This window comes from Ceratina calcarata, unplaced genomic scaffold (genome assembly GCF_001652005.2).
Source record: "Ceratina calcarata isolate Rehan_Ccalc_2016 unplaced genomic scaffold, ASM165200v1 scaffold58.2, whole genome shotgun sequence".
NCBI lineage: Eukaryota > Metazoa > Arthropoda > Insecta > Hymenoptera > Apidae > Ceratina > Ceratina calcarata.
This window is the reverse complement of record NW_017177018.1, coordinates 12526-34833: the sequence shown is the minus strand read 5'-3', so window position 1 is coordinate 34833 and position 22308 is coordinate 12526. Positions and strand designations below refer to the sequence as shown.

The 22308-nt window shown below is 37.5% G+C and overlaps 3 protein-coding genes across 5 annotated transcripts in view; all 3 read left to right on the top strand.

Annotated features, from left to right (window-relative positions):
• Nucleotides 1-62: 62 nt before the first annotated feature.
• Nucleotides 63-12725, top strand: LOC108629692 (uncharacterized). Its single transcript, XM_018032526.2, has 6 exons — nt 63-743; nt 2812-3184; nt 3825-4035; nt 6633-7090; nt 9252-9549; nt 9915-12725. Exons 2-6 carry the CDS (start codon nt 3042-3044, stop codon nt 10191-10193), a joined length of 1389 nt encoding a protein of 462 aa, XP_017888015.1. The 5' UTR covers nt 63-743; nt 2812-3041; the 3' UTR covers nt 10194-12725.
• A 520-nt stretch (nt 12726-13245) lies between these two features.
• LOC108629691 (uncharacterized) lies at nt 13246-20382 on the top strand. Of its 3 annotated transcripts, XM_026817489.1 has the most exons (6): nt 13246-13611; nt 13668-15188; nt 15498-16927; nt 16999-17236; nt 17598-17765; nt 17897-20382. In XM_026817489.1, exon 2 carries the CDS (start codon nt 13844-13846, stop codon nt 15176-15178), a length of 1335 nt encoding a protein of 444 aa, XP_026673290.1. In that variant the 5' UTR covers nt 13246-13611; nt 13668-13843; the 3' UTR covers nt 15179-15188; nt 15498-16927; nt 16999-17236; nt 17598-17765; nt 17897-20382. The 3 variants fall into 3 exon arrangements, with proteins under 3 accessions (XP_026673290.1, XP_026673289.1, XP_026673291.1); XM_026817488.1 differs by having other exon boundaries at nt 13246-15188; XM_026817490.1 differs by having other exon boundaries at nt 13246-15188; nt 16984-17236.
• An 884-nt stretch (nt 20383-21266) lies between these two features.
• The window catches only part of LOC108629693 (uncharacterized), a 12583-nt gene continuing 11541 nt past the window's right edge, over nt 21267-22308 (top strand). The window contains exon 1 of the mRNA XM_026817491.1: nt 21267-21787. The gene's annotated coding sequence lies outside the window, so the exon portion shown is untranslated. The remainder of the gene's footprint in view (nt 21788-22308) is intronic.

Below are 22308 nucleotides of genomic sequence, written 5' to 3'. Positions count from 1 at the left end.
TGTATACAGTAATAATCATTTGTATTTATAAAGTAGGTATTTGAGTTCTGATGTGTATCAATTCACGTAAATAAAAGTTCGCGTGGAAAAAGCATAGGTCAGCGTTGACCTGTCCGTTTCTAATTAATCAGCTTTTCCACGAGAAGTCGTATGCGGTGAGTGAAACAGTCGTAGGCAGTTTCGAGACGTGCTCGGAACGTACCCTCGCCCGAAGCGACTCTATCAGCTGCGAGCAGCATAGGTAGGATATTATTGCTACAGCCAGCCCCTATAAATTCAGTTCAGGGCGCAAGCTAGGCATGGGGGAGCTTGCGAGCCATACACTCAACGGACAGCCTAGTTTTCAAACAGTCGTGCGGATTGCGTGGGTGCCTCGCGGTCGTTCGATGCCATACGAGTTACAGAAGCAGTTTTCGTGCGCGTCGCAAATGTCAACGCACCATGGGAAGCAATGACATGGAGAAAAATGGATGGAAATGAAAACACAACCGTTCTCCGTGATTATTGAGCGACTTTCGTAGCACGGCCGTTCAAAAAGTCACGTCGTCGTTTCGCGACGAGCTCGTGGCCGCGATAGATTCGCGCTCTTAAACATGCACTATCGCTGCATGATTGCTACTTGGTGAAGAACTTGAGGAAACTTGAATGAGTTTTGATATAATTAATATGTACATCGCGTGAATCACTGTGACATAGTCCCGGGCAGTAATTGATGATCAGTAACGAAGAAAAAAAGATTTCAGGTAGGATTTAGTGATATGAATTATGTCTGACATTGATTGTATTCGTAATTAGGTGCCTCAGTCGTTTAAAATAATTTGTAATTTAACATTTTGATGTTTAAATAATAAATCAATAACGTACGATTGAATTCTTAAAGTAAAAAATGTTTTGTCTGGTCGACTGATTGTCCTCGATCAAAGATACCGGTGACATTTAGTGGAACACTCGATAGTACGTCTTGAAGGTTGAATTGAGAACATCCCAATATGTAGACGGAAACTTAAGTACAAAGTATAAAAAGTAATATTAATTTCGTCTTCCTCTTTAAAAAATTAATTTGTACTTTCTTCTCATTTGTAGTATATATTTACCACTATTAAATTCTTACAATTCTACAGTAAAATATTTTATTTTTCTGCATGCTTTCACTTCAAAGAATTCTACTATCATTTCTAAGGAATGTTATAAAGAGGTCACGATGATGTTAAATTTCATTTGCGGTAATAAACGTATTACGGCGAATTCCCTTTGAAGTCAAACAATCTGCCGCGCCGTCGGATCGGTTCCGCCTCGGATGGTCGCGACAACTTTTAAGAAACCGTATGAACGTTTACTACAGTATGAAAGTTTCCACCCGAATCGATTGGCATTATTCTCGAACGGCAGTTAAGCGATCGTCCCTTACGCGGTAATGGGATTACGAGTATCTAATTGCACGTCATCCGGCGGAGTGCACCTGTTTACACTGGCGCTACGCTTAATGAAGTTAAAACTCGGTAATTGCCTCAAGTGTATCTAACTTGACTAGTGAATAGTACGAGCTAGAAAAAAGACGATAAGGAAAATGCGGAAAGGTGATTAAAAAAGCCGATTAAAACCGTCACTTCCGAAGACGGATACTCTGATCGATATAATCGGCTATGATCGTTCTATAAATATTTAAACCGCTTAAAATCAAAATCGATTGACCGTCCTAATGCCTTGCCATTAACGCCCCGAAGCAGACATTCCTCGCGACTTTTATATTCCACGTAGCCGTGAATATTACTCGTGACATTTACTACTTGGTGGATCTCGTCATTGCTATCCTTGGAAGATGAATCGATAATTTCCAAGATTTCTCGAACTACGAGGATTCGCGAGAATGTCAAGTCAAAAGTTGATTGTATGAAAAGCAGCCAGGTCATCGCGATACGATTCCTTAACGAGGGCGGGTGTGTAAGGTTGGATGCCCAGAAGAGAGCTTCCAACGAAGTAACCCAATCGATAAAGTTTTTCGCGTTTGTGTCGGGTTAGGAGAGTAGTTCGAGGTAACTCGAACTTTCACTTTTTAAGGCACTCTGCTGTGTTCACGTTTGTAACCATATAGGTTTTCAATTTGTAGACAGAACCACGTAAGGGCACAAGACCTCGAACATTCTACTTTTGATTGCGTGTCATTCTTTCTGGATTACACAAAGTCAATCAACTTACATAATCGAAAGATCGATGTTCTATACATTTCGTCACCAAGTACTATAGTGTAATTGAGGGCAACTTTTTTTATACTAAGGAAATTCCTTGGCAAATTCCTTCAGCAAATCCATTAATTTGTGAATGGAATATTTTTTAGTCAGTAAATGGCTCCCAAGATATATTTTCCATTTTGGTAGTTTTTGTAATACGGCGGGAATCGATGAAATGTAACTCGTATCCTCAAGAAGAATGTTTGTACTTGTCCGATAAGCGCCCGAGACACCTGTTGTGTAACATGCTTGGGCTTGCAAAATTCAACACCGAAGGCGAGCTCCTTGAAAAACGTGGATACCGAGAAACATAAATTAAACTGCATCCTTAAAGGATTCATCCTCGTTTATTATCTATTTTGTTTACGTGTAATCAATTATTCATTTTGTTCCACTTAAAAGAGAACGTACGATCTTTTTTGCTTACTACTTTAAAGAATCTCTCTACAAAATTATCATAGATGCAATAATACATTAAATAAATGACCTAACTTGCCACTTTACTCGACTGATCGATGTATTTTATTTGTCTAAACACATGTTTCCATCGAAACTGCGTTAACTGAACGTGTTTCTTTTACAGAAAACTACCGCATGTAAAATCGCGATAAACTCTAATCAAAATATTCTCCCTGATGACAAATAAAGTTACCATTTCTGGAGAAACGATTTGAGCTAAGTGAGCCGAGAAATCATTAGATTTCAAGCGGTCTATGAGAAGGCACTTAATGTTAGATCAATCCATACAGAAATTATTGTTGAAGTAGAGTATCAAAGGAAAAATCAGGGTCAGCCGGTTAGTTGCTACTCGCGATGGAACGGAAGCACAAGCGTCGCCTGATACCGGAACAGAATTGGCGAATATGTGGCATCATTTGCCTCTGTCAATTCACTTTTGTCATCAGCTGCGTGGCGTTGGTCTATCTGAGCGTGGCGATCTACATGCCGTCCCACAGGTAAACGACAAGGTTGCATCGATTAATTGACCAAGGCCGATAATAATTAAATTATCTCTCATTTGGCCTTAATTTCGTCCGAGATCTGTCTCTTGCATCTATGACTTCATTTTCAAACAGCCTTCCGTTTGTTTTTACTATTAACAACATTACACTAACAAATGTAAAAGGTCACTTATACTTTTCTCGATAATACAGTAGCTTCATCGCATGTATGCAGTTTGGCGAAGGTCGATGCAATTTGTAAGATTGTTATCTGATAGTAGGATAATGAATGTAATCATAGATCGTTCTGCTTAGATTTTACAGTACGAAGAACTCTATGAGCATGAAAACTTGTAGAATCCTCGAGGCAATAAATAAGAGTTGCAGTTCAATTTTTGCATTACAAACGTATTTTCATAGTTCAGATGTGCCATTTTCTGATGTTACTGTTTATACGCATTTCTATATGTCGTTCATTTTTCAAGTAAATACCGTTTGCTCCCTCGATAGGGGAGGTACATTGGTCGTGGCCGATATCAATATAATGTTAACAAAATTCATTGGATTGCCTTAGAACGGAAAATCATATCACGTCGTACAACTTTCGCACCCTTGTCAGAAAAATATTAATGAAACCGATGGATTTAATTCCCAGAGCCTTTCACGCGGGAATCGATCCGGATCCAGTCATGTGCCAAACCGTTGATACCACCTCAACTAATAATTGTGGTTGGGCGAGTTGCGGGGAATGGTGCTTGACGAAAACAAGCGGATTTTGTCCTCAGATTCACGCAACTGTCAGAAGAAATGGGACCGACATCGTTTTCGAGAACTGCACGAAATTTGGCAGTATATCTTGTCCACAGGTACGTCGTAAATTTTATTTGAAGCGTATGGATTGATTTGTTGTTTTCCCAACAAATACGTGGTGGAACACAGTAAATATGTGATATCATTATTTATTTTGAATTTTTACATTTACGCGCGAAAATACTTTTGATATAAATTTATATGACATTATTTGTATAAAGACAACTTCTATTTTATGCGAAAGAGAAAATTGGTAGATGTTTTAGCAAGATACGTTGAATAAATTCAAAGGTTGTTACATAACGCTGTTCGGAATAGATCGCAAGTGGAACGAGATCGTATATAGTCAGACACATTTTACGATATGCTTGCACGCTCACTGTGCGTGCGTACCGCCGGGAAATATTTCTAGTCGAAAATTTCTCATACAAATAAAGATTGTATGTGTATTCTTTTTATCAACAATTGTTTCTTCACTGAGTTATTTAATTTATCTTCGTATTCTTATGGAATACGATTGTTTCTAGCGCGACTTTTGCAGTTACATAGTAAATCTTATGAAACTAATGGAGTGCGAATGAAAAATTTGTACATGACATTTCATATTCACAAACTATGTATACATAAAATTAAATTGCTGAAATATGCTCTACTCCTTCTAACATTTGAAATGCAGGTAGTATAAATCATCCGATATAGGCGTAGTCAAATGTTTACTGAATTTTTCAAATCGAGTTCGGTTTCCTATTACAGCCGACGATGGGCATATGTATAATACTTTCCCATACTTCTACTATAGGTATAATGTCCCAGAGCGAGTAAACGGTTCTTCCAGTAAAAGTTCGTATATCGTTCAAATCCTATGGTATGAAATAATTGATCTGAATAGCTTTAAAACTATGCTTCCCTTCGTGATCGCGCGGAGAAATAAGTTCGACGAATCGACGGGCAGATTAAGTTTGGAATTTTTTACGCCTTTTAGAATATATTTCGATATTTTTCGATATTTTGTTGATAAGTTCTAAAGCATTGTTCATCAGAATTTTCGCATTTCCTGGACAAAATAAAAAGTACGACTGAGTTTTCCCTTGAAAAGCGATTTTAATTAACCCAGCTACAAGTAACACAAAGAATATTGCACTAACGGAGTTAGCCGAGAAAAATTCAGTTACGCCGACGAAAGGATCTGCTGCAAAAGGGTCGAGCGTTTAAGTTTTAACACAGTCATTTTATGGTCAGTACTTCCGCTGATATAGGCGAATGCCAGAGCTGATAAAAGAATTATTGTACGTGGGTGGATGTAACTCATATAGCTTGTTCGAGAACTGTTTTCCCAGAAGGTCATCTCGGAGCAGCGGAGAAAACATGCGGATAAGAAATACAGGCGAATTTAATTATTATACAGAGTCGAAACACGATTAGCTATTTCAGAATTGCGTATGTGTTACGCGTGTTCTTATCGCTAGCTTCGATGAGGCTTTTAAGAACAAGGAGATTTTTAAAAAAAACGAATGCAGACGAAAAATACGAGCAATGCAAGATGCTGAGTTATGCTAATTTAATTATCATATCCTGAGGATCGTTAACCTTATTATCTACTACCTAACTACTCTTCTAATTGGGATCGTCGTCTTCAATTACTTTCTAATGGCTTGTCACCCTACTCGGCTGCCACACCTTTTATCGATTGCCTTTAGCTTCTTTGTGATTCAGAATCAAACCATCTCGCCCAGATTTGCTGCGGCTTTGTTGCGAAATAATTTTTTAACTCAATAGATTGATGAACAACATTGATCACATTTATAAATATAATATATATACGAACAGAAAGAGAAGTTTAACAAACAGAAACTAACATTTAGTGTTCGTACATCTAACTAATTTTGTGTAATTGAATAAATCGTTTTAAAAATAGTGTGCAACTCCGAATAAATCTTAATAAATCCGCGTAACTTTAAAATCGTGTAAAAAATACCGTATAGGAGTCACGTGTGTTGTACGTCAAACCTATTTTAAGAAAGAGTAAATATATTAAATACTTGTTCGTCTTATTATATGTTAATTTCCTTGTATTGGTGTAAATTCTATTATATTTTCCCAAGTCACGAAATTTTTATCATCTACTCACGGAAACTCGTCTCGATCATGACAAAAAGTAATGAAATTGATTCTGGGAACAGGCGTCAATCGCACAAAATTTCTATCTAGGGGAACTAACCCCAGATGAAAGATAATAAACGACTCCCGTGGGACCTTCCTCCAAACTAATAACAAATGCGTTGCGTGACTTTTATACTTTCTGATTGAACGTCCAATCATCTTTCAAAGTTTCCTGTTTTTTAAATTAACAGGCTGATCAATAGATTGCAGATTTTATTCACTTACAGAAACAACTCGATGTGTAGAAAATATAATGAATATGTATTATACATACGATAATACAAAAATATGTATTATATGCACCCACAAGTGTGTACCATTATTTTCTAAGGCTAAGAGAAATCTCAATTCAGAGTTCATTTTTTAAATTGATATGACGAAAGTTTTATCCGCAATTTACTAATCAGTGACAAAAAGTTCTCCACTATTATATCTCATAAAGATTTGCAACCAATATGTATTCTAAAAATCACTGTTCAATTTGTACTCCTAGGTAAATGTGAAATCTCTGAGAAAATACAATTGCAACAATGGTAGCGAGTGCAGCGCACTTTGGGGCGTGTTCAACTGCAGCCTTGGCCACTGTACCAATATAAGCGAGCTGATGCTATGTCATTACAAAGCCGACGGGGTCGTGGTGGACACGGAGAAGGACAACATGAAACTGAATGGCTTCTTCAGTTGTCATAACTCTACGAAATGCACGAAAATCAAGAGTCCGTTCAGTTGCGATCGTTACTGTCCCAGGATCACCACGCGCGACGTTAACGTGTTTCTCATGCAAAACGACGACATAATCGCCGCGAAATGCAAAAATGGTTTTGCGTTGAACAAGGCTAATGGAAATTTGCCCGGCGATCGATTGAGCACGCCTGTTAAAGTTTGGGATGAGCAGAACAAGACAATCGTTGCCAGCTGTTTAGTAGTCGACAGACAAAACGACGTTATAAGGTATGTAATTACTAATTGACGGTCATTATCTATTAACTTGTCAGATAAAATGTGGCGAAACATAATATTTAATTAATGGATTAAGGACTTTCCTTAACACATTCATAATTTGCATTTGTAAAGTTTCTTTATAATGATGAGATGCATATAGAAAGAAAGTAAATTGACATTGTAAAGGAAAATTTAACTGGTATTTTTTCACCGTTCTAAAAAATAATAAATAATATACATGTGTATTTCTAATAGATAGAATCTAACAAAATTAATTATTAAAGGCTTCCATGAAATATTATTGTAAGTCTCTTCTATCCACTCTATGAATTGCTCTACGTGTAATTAGAATAATGGCATGAGACTGAAAATACAAGAATAAAAGGAACGCAATTACACAAACAATACGCGTATAAATTATTGTAAAGGCGACGCAAAAGTTCGAATTCCTGAATATAGCTTTGCTCAGTCGATACCCCCTAATGACGTCAGATTATCGTCGACAACTAAGATGATCAATGCAAATCCGGTGCGCGGGTCGTATAAGGTAAATGCAAGTGGACTTGAGACCTGTCTATCGATATGATTAAAGTGTCAAGAGCATATAGCACGTCCATATCTATTGTCAACACATGCATATGTATTGTAACATGTTGACTAGCCTCGATGTATCGACCAAGAACAATTCAAAGTTATAATTAAACAGTCATGACCAAAGCAGTTGGTCATGACGACAGGGTCAATGCTTTCATAAAGCTACAGTAGCTAAACGAAACGACTTCCTTCATTCTGGAACACGAGGGGGGAGCTTTTTCCCCTCTGTAACTTTTAATTCTCACTTTAGACCCAGCTGTTTCCGCCCATTAAACACCAGGTGTGCCAAGATAACGCTACTTAAAAGTATGTTTTGTCTCTGAACCGTTTCGTAGATAGTATTGTAGAGTAGAAGTAAGAAGGCTCGAGAAAAGGAAGGATGGAGTAGGGAGAGTAGGCTTATCTTCTGGCATTGAGACACTGTAGTGAGGGTCATCCAACATAGTAAGAGAATCGGGAAAGTGAGCCAAAAGCTCGGCATCCCTGTCTTAAAGCACAAAAATACAAAATTATCAGATAAGCCGGCTGTCATCTCTCGTGAATCGTACAAGCTCATTCACAATAATCGTACATATGTATTTCCGTTTTTGGCAAAATGTTTAGTATTATCGATTTAAGAATGAACCTCGTATTCTCGAAACCTTTCAACCGCAAAACACAGAATTGTAAATAGTAGTATAATTCATACTACTAGGATTCTGTTCGCATCGCTTTCGTACACCAATACGCATCGCTAGAAACTGAAGCTCGCTTTGGCAAAGGATTTCGTATTGATCTATGAAATTTTCGATCCAATTTATCTTACTCAATAACAAGGAATTTATTTTCAAATATGTTCTGGGAAACTTCTTGGGGGAAATTTGTCAGTTTAATGGAATCCATTGAGCTCTTCCGGTTTCGTATGAATTATTTCCTGTTGCGGACACGTCATGCTTTCACATATTCTTCTTGGCAGCGTCTATAAGACACTGATAAGGGTATTTCCATGGCAACCATTGATTCTGTAGCACAGCTGGGCGATTCATCCCTACATGTGATTTTTTCTGACTCGCAAGTTTTCCGCTTGCTTTCTTTATTTCGATGTTTTTTTTATGTCCACGACGACAGAAATGAAGAAACGAATGTGCTCTCCATTGAGGTCACGGATGGGTGAAAAAGTCAGTGAGTGGAAACGTGGAGTAATAGCTGTAAAAGGTTCTCATATAGGGAATAGGGATGAAAGACACGTTTTCTTGAAAGTTACATGAACAGGGATAGTGAGATTTCTCTCGAAATGTGTTTACGAAAGAAGATTTTATGGGAGGGAAATAGCATGAGTCTTCCTTTGTTAACACTTATTTTAAAGAAATAATGTAAAGAGATTAAGAAGGATGTTTCATCGATTTATGATTCTTAGTTACATTGTCAGGGAAGAAAACTGTTTTTGCGAAGAATAAATGTCTGGTATTACGCACGCTGGTTTAATAAACCATAATGGTATTTCGTGCAATCTCAAATGACAATATTAAAGAGAAAATATTTAAAGAAATATTCGACAGGACGTTTAGTAAATCACGTTTTGGTCTTCCTTTTGCAGAACGCAGGATTGCGTAAACGGTACTTTGTTAAAGGATATTCCGGTGCCTGAACCGTCCATAAACTTTACAAGCTTTCTGAAAATATATGAGAAGAGCTTGCAGTATCCGATTGATCCGACGAACGCCTACGTGCCAGCGCAACGATCGCTCACGATCTACAATAGTTCTCGTCTTTACATCAATCTTGAAGGTTGCGTCAATACCTTGAAGGGAGAGTGTAAAGAATTCGTCGCGACTCACGGTCGGGACGGCGACAATCAGACGGCGCAGAGTAGATATCCCTGTTATTATCATAAGGTACGCCATTTTCTAGAATACGTTATCTTTTCAATTAAAAATTCTGTTTGGCTCCTTTTTTGACTTATATGAATTTTGGCAGGATAAGATAATTTATACAAATATTTATATCTAAATAAATATAACTAATTTTATATTTTACACTGCGTTTAAAAACTTGTTGCTTCAAACACTATTTTCGTATAGAGTAACTTCACTAGCAAAACGGCACACCATGCTTTTTATTTTCTGATTCAATTAGACTGCTCATACTGTGGGTATGTTTCAATTCCTACGAGCTTGGAACGAATCGACATTGAACGGAATAGATCTGACAGGACGATGTCTCCCGTGCATCTTCTAACATTCTCGTCTACGTGTTTCAGAATAATTCGTTCTTCGTCGTGGCACGATTCGACCTGAACAAGACACGGACGGAACTGCTGATCGCGATCATCGTGCCATCGAGTCTGTTCGTCATCAGCTTGATAACGCTCGTGATCATATCGCGATCGGTGCAGGTCGGCGACGACGCGAGGATGCGTTGCCGTTACTGTACCGACAAGCAGGAGGCCGAGAGCGAAGGCGAAGTGCTCGTCGAGGCTACACCCTCGTCGTCCCAGAATCAGATGAGCGAAAACGAAATCAAGAGCATGGCGCTTTAGCAGTTTAAGCCACTCGGAACGAGCAACGCGCTACGTTACGAGAGGCTACCTTTCATGGACACCGACGAAGCCGAAGATTCATTCTGAACGGGTATATTAACCATCTATATTAAAATTTTTATGCATTTGATCGATGTAGCTTTGATTACTAACGTTCCGCGTTTTCCGCGGTGAGAGATCAATTGTGAAAATCAGAAAGAACATTATTATTATGTATATACTATTTTCCTGTTACATGGCGATTGAAAGATGTTAGAAAATAGATGTCCTGTACTGTTTGTGGGACAATGAGATCTGTGTGCTTTGTGTATGAACTTATGTACAATTGATTGTTATCGTCAAATATGTGACAAACTGATGTTCGAATATAAAATGTACTTAATCGTGCAAACGCTTCAGCTGTACTGCACCGTTTATGAAAATGAATGAATACTTTCTGACTCAATTAGTTTTACTATACTTGCATCGAAGTAACAGAAAACGGAATACTATTGAGATATACGCTGTTATGGTTCTAACCGGAATAGTTGGATCGATATCATAATTCAATCCCTGGATCGAATAAAGAATGGTGCGAGTAATTTAATTAAAAAAAAACGCAAAACAAAATAAGAAGACTGATTTTTTCTGGTGATCATAATTGTTTTTACCTATGAGATTTTATTATGCGTTAACAAATAAACAAATTAATCTAATGGGATTGAGAATTGGCAAACGCGATGACGAATCGTAACATGTGTTCTCTTCGTGCACTTTCCGCAAGAGCGCACAATAAATAGATTCGAACTGAATATTTTATTGTTTTTAATATTGTTCGGTCCTCGTAAAAATATAAGATTCTGATGGGAGCAGAGGGACGGAACAAAATGCTTATTGCAGCACAAATGTTTTCGACAAACGATACATTTCTACTCGTGGAATGTAACGTGAAACGAAGTCTTACAATTAGATCGTCTTCCCTGTTGAAAGGAAGTGGAGACACGATAAAAGCAGAAATGTTTTACAAGTTACCCTCGTCTGGGGCCAAAGTAATTTAAAATAATAAATTGATTATTTAATCAAAAGGTTTTATACACTCGAATTCGTATTTTTTGCATTTTTATCACCGATGCCTTGAACTAATCAAACTAACCACATGTATCATGATGTAAATTTCCGTAGGTATTGACTACATACATATGTATAATTGTACATATAATACACCGTGCGATTACCCGGTTTCCTAAACATTTTCACCCATAAAAAGACATTGAAATGCCTTCAAATTTAACATTATCTAACATTATTCCAAATACTTCATTATTTATAATTAAATAAACAAAATTGGATAAATATTAAAAAATTACTGTTCAGGCGATAAGTACTTTTGTGATTGTATAAACATGTATATTATAAAAAAAAAATAAAACGACAAAATACAAATGCAGTACCAATTAGGACAATTAACTGGTTGTAAGAAATTCATGTAAACGTGATATATATATAATTCACAATGTGAACGTAAAATGTCTGTGATGCTTTTGATGTACAAGGATTAGAAGGAAATATTTTTCCTGTAGAAGTTATGCGTTATACGTTAGGTTCCTAGTTTTCGAGTGTTACACAAAATCCGATATAAGTTCGGTTGATTTCGGGTTTCGACCATCAACGAATGTACACATGTATGTCACACACTTAGTGTCGTAAAGCGAAATGTATAGTGTAAACGAGTGTGCGCACACGTATGTGTGTATATCTATGTGCGTGCGTGTGACTAAACATTAAATAATATTGTTATCATAACGTTTCGTCTCAAGCGCTACAACTGCCTTTAGAAACTATGGTATCATTCTGTTGCGATGAATTGCAACAATCTTTAACGAATTTGATGTCCTAGTCGTAATGATCTTTTTAGTATATTTGCTTTGTTAATATTGAATGTGAAAGGGAAAGTAAACCTAATTTTTAAAGTGCATCGTCACGTGTACAACACCATCGCAAACGAATGATGACCGTATCTTTGCTAGCATAAACCCTGCTCACGATATTAATGTAAATACAACATATACATTAAAGACAAGTGTGTTAATTACCATATAAATATGAAGCATATATCACACAAGAAATAGTTACTATAAATATACGTGTATATTTTATATTTTTTATGTTAGAATGTTATTGTTTCATATCAATGATTTTAAACGATATCAACGCTTTTTGCAGAATTATAATTTATATCATAAAAAGTGTAAAAAATGAATCTTGTAATACGTACGACATTCTCTTGCAACGCATGTAAAATACAAGTACATACCATGACAACCAACAGTCTATATTTTCAAAATAATAATGTTCTACGTGCCTTCTTCTATTAACGTTAACGCTGGTCAACTGTATGCCTTCGAAAAGCGTAGCTCTTTCGCTACAAATTCTCGTGAAAATCTAAAAAACGTTTTCATTTAGAACGTCAACTTTAACGCGTGATTACATAAAATTCCAAAATTATACAAGATGTCCCAAAAAATGTATTACAGCCGAAGAGAGGTGATACTACATGTGTTTCTGAACAACAGTTTTTCCTTTGCCGCTAAGCCAAGGCCGAGCGTCACGATCCGAGCCAACCTATCCGTGGCTGGCCGCGAACCCTACACGTGCTCTCATTGGTCAGTGTCTTTCGTTAATAATTCAAAAACCATGCCTCACTTTGCATTTTACCAAAGGAAATTGTTATTCAGAACACGTGGAAAGTAAAAAGAGAAAATGTGCAAGAGTTTTATTAAGAGTTTGGAAATACTATTGTTTCAAAACGCGTGTAAAATTTGTAAAGTATTTTTTCTAAGGATCTTGAAACGATTCGACTCGAATTTTAATTCGTGGATACGCGGAATTCCGCCATCTCTGAACGATCGTCCTGCAACACAGATCCTGATGGTACCACAGTGTATCCATGACGACAAATAGACCTGTGACGTCAAACACAGTACGGCGGTGTCGTGCGGCACCTCGTCATTGCGGTTCAGTGTTGCGCATGTACAGACAATCGATCGATGCGCGCCGCCGTTTGAGCTTTCATCGCTGCGCACCTCACATGAGGCGCAAAGTGACTGAAAGCAGAACAGGCGTGTGACCAGCTTTACCCTGTTGCAACGAGAACGCCGGATCTAGGAACCGTGAGAAAACTTGGATGTGAATTTGATCGTAGCAATGCGAAGATTAATTTGACTCAACTCAACTCAACTAGATTCTTCAAATTTCATCGTCCGAGGTGAAGAGATATATCTATTACAAAGTTTCGCGGTGTCAGATCAATAGAAAGATCTGTCATGAAATTTTCGAGAAAGTTGACAGATCGATCCACCCAGCTGGAGCGTGAATAAGAGATAGGAGGAGAACTTTTAAATGTACAAACAAGTCGTTTACATGAAACTTATTGTTGCTGGTACGTACAGCTTACGGATATAATAACTGTTGATATTAATAAGTTTAATCGCATAGTTGGGATTGGAAGAATATAGTACAGTGCATCGCAGAATGCAGTATCTATGATGTAGAAAGTGAAGCGGATGCAAGTAATCGTGATGATGGACTTGGAATGTAAAATTAACTGAGTGATTCATTGTTCCTTGACGACAGAATTCTTTTGGTGTTCGAAACGAATTTGGCTCGGCACGATGCCGAAAAAAGTAGCAGTGGAGGATTTGGTGGTCCCGCCGCAAGATATGCGTATTTGCGGGACCATTTGCATCTGCCAAATGACGGTCGTCTTTTCAGCAGTGGCTCTAGTTTATCTCACAGTAGCAATATACATGCCAAGCACAAGAGCTTTCAAATCGGGCATTAGTGAAATTCCAGCGATGTGCACAACGATACGTGCGGTAAACGCTGACAACTGTGATTGGGGCAGTTGTGGAGAATGGTGTCTCTCAAAAACATCTGGTTCCTGTGTTCAAATCCACGTCAACCTCCGTAGAAACGGATCGAGAATACTGCTAGCGAATTGTACCAACACTACGAACAAGACTTGTTACGGTATCGATCAAGAGAACGCAAAGAAATCGAAATGTATCGCGGATGAGTGTCGAAACTTGACGGGTACGTTCAACTGCTCATCCGGCGTATGTATCAACATAACTGACGCGTTCGAGTGCGTATTTCACGACACTGACCCACCGTTGAAGTGTTCCGGTAGACGCGGCAAGATAACTTGCATAGACATAGACGGTTTGTTCAATTGCGTTCGTGGGACTTGTGAACGTATCCGAACGCCGTATAATTGTGATCGCCGGTGCGTGGATATCCCGACCAGAAATAAGAACATGATCCTGCTCAGCGGTGACAAAGTCTATTTGAGTCGATGCGAGAGAGCTATAGACGTTGAAACCAATCGAGAAGTTTGGAACGAAGATCGAGGCGATGTTATGATGGCGTCTTGTTATGGAATATTTAATTCTACTTCGGGTGTCGAGGCTGTAGACTGTATCAACGGCTCCGTTTTAGAAAAGGAACTTCTCACCGATTTGACTAATTTTACTTACTTGTCTTATCTCAACGTATACGCAACGAAACCGCTGGACGAAACCAAAATAGTTGCACCACCTGAGCAGGATTTGATCATTGCAAACGAAAGCCGGTTGTTGATCAATTTAGAGGGCTGTGTGAATACTCTTCGTGACGAATGTAAAGAGTTTCTTCACACGTACGGAAAAGATGGATCCGATCACAACGCGCGAGCTAGATTTCCCTGCTTTTATGCTGAAGCTAACCCTCGTGTAGTCGTGTCTCGTTTCAACTTGGAGAATACGTACAAGGAGTTTCTGGTTGCGTTACTGTTACCTAGCATCCTGTTTGTCGTCAGCTGTCTGACGTTGATCTTTTGTCAACTCTCCGTTGTTGTTGGCGACGATGCCAAAATGCGATTCAAAAGCTCGGCTGGTGCACGACTGGAGAGGAGCACTTCGGGTACTCTAGGGGATGCTGGCGGAGGAAATTCTGCTATGGCGCTCTGAGATCCGTCACGTAAGATTTAAAACAGCAACGAGACAAAGATTGCAATGCTTTATATAATTCAAATTGTTTTTTACAAATATTGGAATCTTTCGTGGATATTTTAATAATCCATGTGATTCTTACCATTATCAAGTCTTAACTCTTTGCAATATGAAATAATCTCTGGCAGAAAAGAGTAATTATAGCGCGAAGGGTTAATAATTAGAATAATATAAACTTGGGCCATCCACGTTCATTCACAATATATACATTACAATACATTTTTACAACGATCTTGAAATTTTACATGATTATTCATCTTAATCTTTCTGTTCATAGGCATTCCCCTCCTGGAATAGAGTCCGGCTCGTCAGTCGATATTCTCCCTGCGCGGGCATTATTAAGGTGTGGGGAGGGGGGGAACGCGTGGTTAAAATTCTCATTTTGCAAAAAAATACTACAAAACAAAACACAAATATTTCTGCAATAAACGCAAACTGTCCTCGAAAAGCGATTAAGTAAAAAAAAAATAGAGAGAGAAAGCTAACGATCGGAGACAAGTACTAAACGAGAAAGCAACAAGACTTCTCCTACTTACACTGCCTGCACACAAGAAACACTATATCGAGAGCCGCATGTGCTCTTTCTAAAAAAAAGAAAGAAAAAAAAAATCGCGTCGCTGCATACACGCGCACGAATGAGTTGCTTCAAGAAGTTCATACGATCGGATGCGCAACGAAGCTCTCATCTGTCTCTCTCCTGCTGACGAGGAAGAAGTACAGATCACGAACTGAATTTGGATTCTAGCATTCATCTTTTGGATATCAAGACGGTAAACGTTAGCGAGAAATGAAAACAAACGGAACCACAGATCGGCGTCTTTTACACGTGACAGACCATTCGTCGGTAGCTTTTAATGTCCCCCTTTTCTGATTGATTCGCCGTGACAGTAGATAAGAACCGTATGTAACATATATAGATCCGCGTATTGAAGCTAGCCAACACTTATTATAATCACACCTACACCATCAACTGACCGCATCGAAAAATCGAAGGACGTATCTTGCTAGTAAATGTTTGATGCAAGATGATCTCCGCACCGTTAGCATCAAGTTTGCACACAGATCTTTTGATAAACTCGTCGCTTCGAGCATCTCCCGAAAATATATAAATATTATGCTCATCGCATAATTCATCGGAAGACATTAAACTGAACAATCTAGGCTCACCGTCGGTATACATTGACAAGAACTGGTTAACTCTCATTCATACGTGAACTTCAACTACTTTACTCGAGAATAAAATTAAAATAAAAGAGTCAGACGCAAATGTTTAAAATATTTTTTATACCGAATTCACAAAAAGTATTTTGCAAGGATTGAAGATTTCATAAAGAATCAATCTCGTCTTTGAGGGTGAAGAAAGTTTTATTAATCGAATGAATACGATCCTAGAGACCTAGATAAAGGAACAATAATTGATTCCGACGAGTTGACTATGAGCATGAACGTCTAGAAACAAGACACTGAGTCCAGCATGGATGGACTATGGAGGTCCCTACTCTGATTCTGATAGAGAAATCGAAATTATATACGTCCTTCTGCCTAGTTCTACTACAGCCATGTTCGCTGTATTCGCATACTTCGTTTTAATCTCTTCTATCAGCCATTTCTGCAATCTTGGCTGATGATTCACGGTGGCTTGTGTCGTCACTAATCACATTTACGTCGAGGGGTTAAAAAACTGTTCTTGGGCTAGCGGTAAGGAAAGTAAGTTCTCAATTCTCTTTAATTTTAAATACAATCATTTAAACAGACTGTTTTAGTTTTTTGTATTATAGATTGTATCAGCATCGCGATTAAATCAGCCTACACGAGGTTTGAAGAATTTATGGCGAAACCGCTGGGTTCTATACCCTGGGACGTCCCAGACATCAAATTTTTCGTGAATACGGAAGGCTGCGGTTATTCAACCAGAGTGAACTGTTCCGACTTCGCTGGGAAATACAGATATTCGAATATGGAGAAAATATTCCTTAGCTACTACAGCAGGATATACTCAGACACCGTCCTTGCAAGGTATAGTCAACCGTCCGGTAGCATTCGTGACAATTACGCGAACGGGAGCACGAAATGTGCCATGATCGATATACATATAGTTATGTATGCACCTGCACTGAAGTTAATGCGAAATATGATTCTATTACAATGTCTAATAGACTTAGATCTTGGCATGTGATACTTTTTCAAACCATGCAGGATATTATCACAAACGTTACTACGATCGATTTTTTATGCTTCAAATATCTTTTTATTTAAAAGTTGTAATGCTCTTGTGTAATGTTAATGAAATGTGGAAAGAAATGATACAAATCATATATTCGGAAATAGTCTATAATAATAATTATTGTAGAATAATAATTCGTTAAAATAATTCCAGGTACTCTCCGGTCGAAAACTTAGGGCACCCAGTGCTAGACCCCAGTGGTAGTACCCTTCTGTTCGACGTGTCGCTTAGCGTGTTATATTATTGATATTGTCCACCAATGGGCAAGAGTTGTGATGGACCAGGCCATAATTTGATCGACAAATACACCAGGAAGGAAAAGTAAGTAACGTGTATGTATGTAGTGCCCAGTATGGCTAGAAGAAAATACCTTGAACTTTGATATTTGAAATTAAGCTGAACTATAATGAGAGAACGCCGTTGAATTCTCTATCACACGTTTCATGTTGCAGTCGTCTAGCATGCTGGGAGGGAATGAGTTCGAGGAAGAGGAAGAAGAATATTGACTGCTACTAAGATCTCACCCCTCAGCACAAAAGTGACGCTGAATAAACTGCTGAATAATTCTCCATCTATATATATACATAACATTACATTCTAAATATAAGCGATCAATCGAAAGCAATCACAGCTTTAGAAAAATTCCGGTGACGAAGGCAAACACTCGTATTTCAAAGCGTCTGACTTGTTTCGACCTTTACTACTTTCTACTTTAATCCGATCCATTGCTGTATTTTTGTCAAGTGCTTTTATTGAAGTATATCTATTATAATGACTGCATTAAATGTTAACTATTTTAAATTTCACCTACGGATTATTATACGCTTGCATATTACTCGGTTTATTGTAAGAAATTAAAATCGATATTGTGTCCGAATGAATAATTCCATTTTAATAATTATTTCGTGATAAAAGGTGTAATACGAGCGCTAACAGAATCGTATTTGCTAAACCGAGTTAATTCAAACTGATTTTTTACAATGTCTTTGCACCGTGCAACCGAAGAACGATGTAAAAAATAATCTTTCGAGACTCTTACATAGAAGTGCAATAAATTCTGCTGAATGATTCGCGAAATTTGTGGAGAAAGTGAAGTCGGTTAGTTAATCAAGTAGAGAGCTTTGCTCAATCATGTATCAGTATTCGGAGCGGGGTTAAGAGGTACAGAATCATTGGATTCCGGATCCACGTCACGTGCATACATAGAAAATATGGCACTTAGAGAGAGTAAGTATCTTTAATGCGTTCCATACGTCGTCGTTATTTCGATCTACGTGAATATGTCACCTTTCTTTGTGTATATGCGAAGTGAGTCCGGAATCGAGTGAACTATCTGCATATGCGATACAACATAAGTATTCTTACAACGTGATAACTTTAAACGTAAGAAAAGAAATACTTAAGTGGTAATCTTGACGTTGCATTCATTCTAAGATACGTGATGTCTGTATTTGTAATAAATGTCCGTTCAAATTCGGGTAACATGATTCTCGAAATAACAAATAATACTATTTGTTTCGGCAGATGAACTAGGAACACGTACTCACAATTGTGTGTTAGCTGTCATGTTTCGAAGTGTATAGAAACTACATCGCACGTCTGTACATCTAGAATGGTTGTGAATCCCTTAGTCGAAAGCAAATTGGATTTAAAAATTCGTCTCCAGATGCGAATTTCAACGGAACTTGCGTTTTGGCACCCATTCCCCGCTCAATGCTTGCTAATCAATTTCCATTTAATGCGATTGGTCGATCGATGGGTCATGCACGAATCTTTGAAATTAGCAACATCAAACAATACGAACGCTCTTTTGAGTCTTTCGCGTTGTTCGAACTGTTTGTTCCAAGACGCTTGACTCGCGGCACGATGAGTTCATGAAATTGAATCGATGAGGGAGAAAGTAAGCAGAAAAAGTAGAAAAACTTGGTATTTTCTCGAAGAGAATTCAGTACAACCATTAGTTGCTAGCATAATACAAAGTGGAATCTTACGAATCGTAAAAAATTATGAATATTATATGTTAAAACAAGAAATAAAAGAGAGCTATTTCGATCGTATCTAGGTCATGAAACACCGATTAATAAATTATAAATAGGTAACATCGTGATTGATCAAATTATGAGAGATTTTAATTATTGTTCGAATGATCGCCTAATGCAAGCACTTCCATACCTGTCACATCAGATCGGTTTAGTGCCGACTCGTTAGTCGATTAGAGTCTGGCGAATGATCATTCAGTTAAATGTATTTAGAAAATCATCGGTCGCGGGAGAAGACGTCGATATAATTAGAAAGTTTGTACAAAATTTTAGAAATGCGAAGGGAATTGAAGTCGAGTCGTTTCATTGACAAAAAGAATGAAGAAATGAAAGAACGTGAACAAAGTCTGAATTGACCTAATGAACAAATTGTTTGCAATCATCACAAAATTTGTGATTGTTATAGATTAGAAAGCGGCGATTATTGTGAAATCTCTATTTCTATTGATATTAATGTGTAATAAGCTCTATCGCATGTTACATTATTTGATTATTCTACTGTACCTTCCTCTACTATAAGAAAGCAGTGTTATCAACGTACCTGTCTGTTAATCGTATTTCTACTTTTCATTTATTTTTGATACATTTTTTCCCAACTGATAAAAATTCCTGCATCATTTTTATTATTTCTCCGTCTTTCATAATTCTCATACCTTTTTCCTGCCATTTATATGGAACAATAACAAAAATGAAGAACAATCTACGAGGAAGGTTCCCTGCCTTTTACTTAAGAATTCTAAATCTTTATCAAACTAATAATGACTGCTTTGCACTGTAAGTCTTAAATATATTGTACGCAATATATTATAACGTACTCGTTCTGCGATTTAAATGAATTATTGTTAAGAAAAGATTGTATGATTTCGATTGAAATATACAGAAGTCTTGTGTTAAATGCATTTGGTCTTTTTAAAGAAAGTTTGTACAAAATTTTAGAAATGCGAAGGGAATTGAAGTCGAGTCGTTTCATTGACAAAAAGAATGAAGAAATGAAAGAACGTGAACAAAGTCTGAATTGACCTAATGAACAAATTGTTTGCAATCATCACAAAATTTGTGATTGTTATAGATTAGAAAGCGGCGATTATTGTGAAATCTCTATTTCTATTGATATTAATGTGTAATAAGCTCTATCGCATGTTACATTATTTGATTATTCTACTGTACCTTCCTCTACTATAAGAAAGCAGTGTTATCAACGTACCTGTCTGTTAATCGTATTTCTACTTTTCATTTATTTTTGATACATTTTTTCCCAACTGATAAAAATTCCTGCATCATTTTTATTATTTCTCCGTCTTTCATAATTCTCATACCTTTTTCCTGCCATTTATATGGAACAATAACAAAAATGAAGAACAATCTACGAGGAAGGTTCCCTGCCTTTTACTTAAGAATTCTAAATCTTTATCAAACTAATAATGACTGCTTTGCACTGTAAGTCTTAAATATATTGTACGCAATATATTATAACGTACTCGTTCTGCGATTTAAATGAATTATTGTTAAGAAAAGATTGTATGATTTCGATTGAAATATACAGAAGTCTTGTGTTAAATGCATTTGATCTTTTTATTTACATCATTTCTCATACTTTTTACTTAGTATATAGTTTTTACTCACAAGTTAGTAGATATTCGATTAACGTTTAGAAAAGCGTAGGTCAGCGTTGACCTATTCATTCCTAATCAATCAGCTTTTGTATAAGAAGTCGTATGCTACGGTCCAAATAATCATAGGCAGTTTTGAAACGTATTCGAAACATACGAGCGCCCGAAGCGACCAACTACGATCAGTATTGGTAGAATACTATTACTACAGTTCGTATAAACACAGTTCAGGGCGCAAGCTACGCATGGCATGGGGGAGCTTGCGAGCCATACACCCAACGGACACCCTAGCTTTCAAACAGTCGTCCGGATTGCGTGGGTGCCTCGAGTTCGTTCGATGCCGTACAAGCTACGGAGGCAATTTTTGTGCGCGTCGCACATGTTAACGTACCACGGGAAGCAATGACATGGAGAAAGATGGATGGAAATGAAAATACGACTGATCTCCGCGATTATTGAGCGATTTTCATAGCACGGCCGTTCAAAAAGGCACGTTGTCGTTTCGCGTCGAGCTCGTGACCGCGACAGATTCGCGCTCTTAAATATACAATATCGCTGCATGATTGCAACTTGGTGAGGAACTTGAAGAAACTTGAATGAGTTTTGATATAACTAACATATACATCGTGTGAGTCACTGTGATAGAATCCCGGACAGTAAACGATGATCAGTAACGAAGCAAACAAGATCTCAGGTAGGATTTAGTAATACGAATTATTTCTGGCATTGATTGTATTCGTAATTAAGTGTCTCAGTCGTTTAAAATAATTTGTAATTTTAATAATAAGTTTAAATAGTAAATCAATAACGTGCGATTGATTTCTTAAAGTAAAAAATGTTTTGTCTGGTCGACTGATTGTCCTCGATCAAAGATACCGGTGACATTTAGTGGAACATTCGATAGTGTGTCTTGAAGATTGAAGACATTGATCGTGCACACGTTTAATACTTTGAAAGAGTCTCTGCAATCCTGTTCAAAGAATGTGTCAACACACATGAGTTTCAAAGTAAATAGAGTACAAGTTGTACTGTCAGTAACAAAGTCGTGCGACAATTATACGTTTTCAGCAATCATTGCAATTACAATAATAATTATTGTAACATTTTTTGGAACATGAAAAATCGCTTAGGTAGAGAACGACCCAATGTGAAGACGGAGGGTTAAATACAATAAATGTAAAGCGTAACATTAATTCCTTTTTGCATCTCAAAGAA

What these genes read in the sequence shown, in the direction of transcription:
- LOC108629692 (XM_018032526.2), top strand. Translation starts at nt 3,042, where the DNA reads ATGGAACGGAAGCACAAGCGTCGCCTGATACCGGAACAGAATTGGCGA. An exon ending in ATCTACATGCCGTCCCACAG is followed by an intron (nt 3,185 to 3,824) that starts GTAAACGACAAG and finishes TTTAATTCCCAG; the next exon opens with AGCCTTTCACGCGGGAATCG. An exon ending in ATCCCTGTTATTATCATAAG is followed by an intron (nt 9,550 to 9,914) that starts GTACGCCATTTT and finishes TACGTGTTTCAG; the next exon opens with AATAATTCGTTCTTCGTCGT.
- LOC108629691 (XM_026817489.1), top strand. Translation starts at nt 13,844, where the DNA reads ATGCCGAAAAAAGTAGCAGTGGAGGATTTGGTGGTCCCGCCGCAAGAT.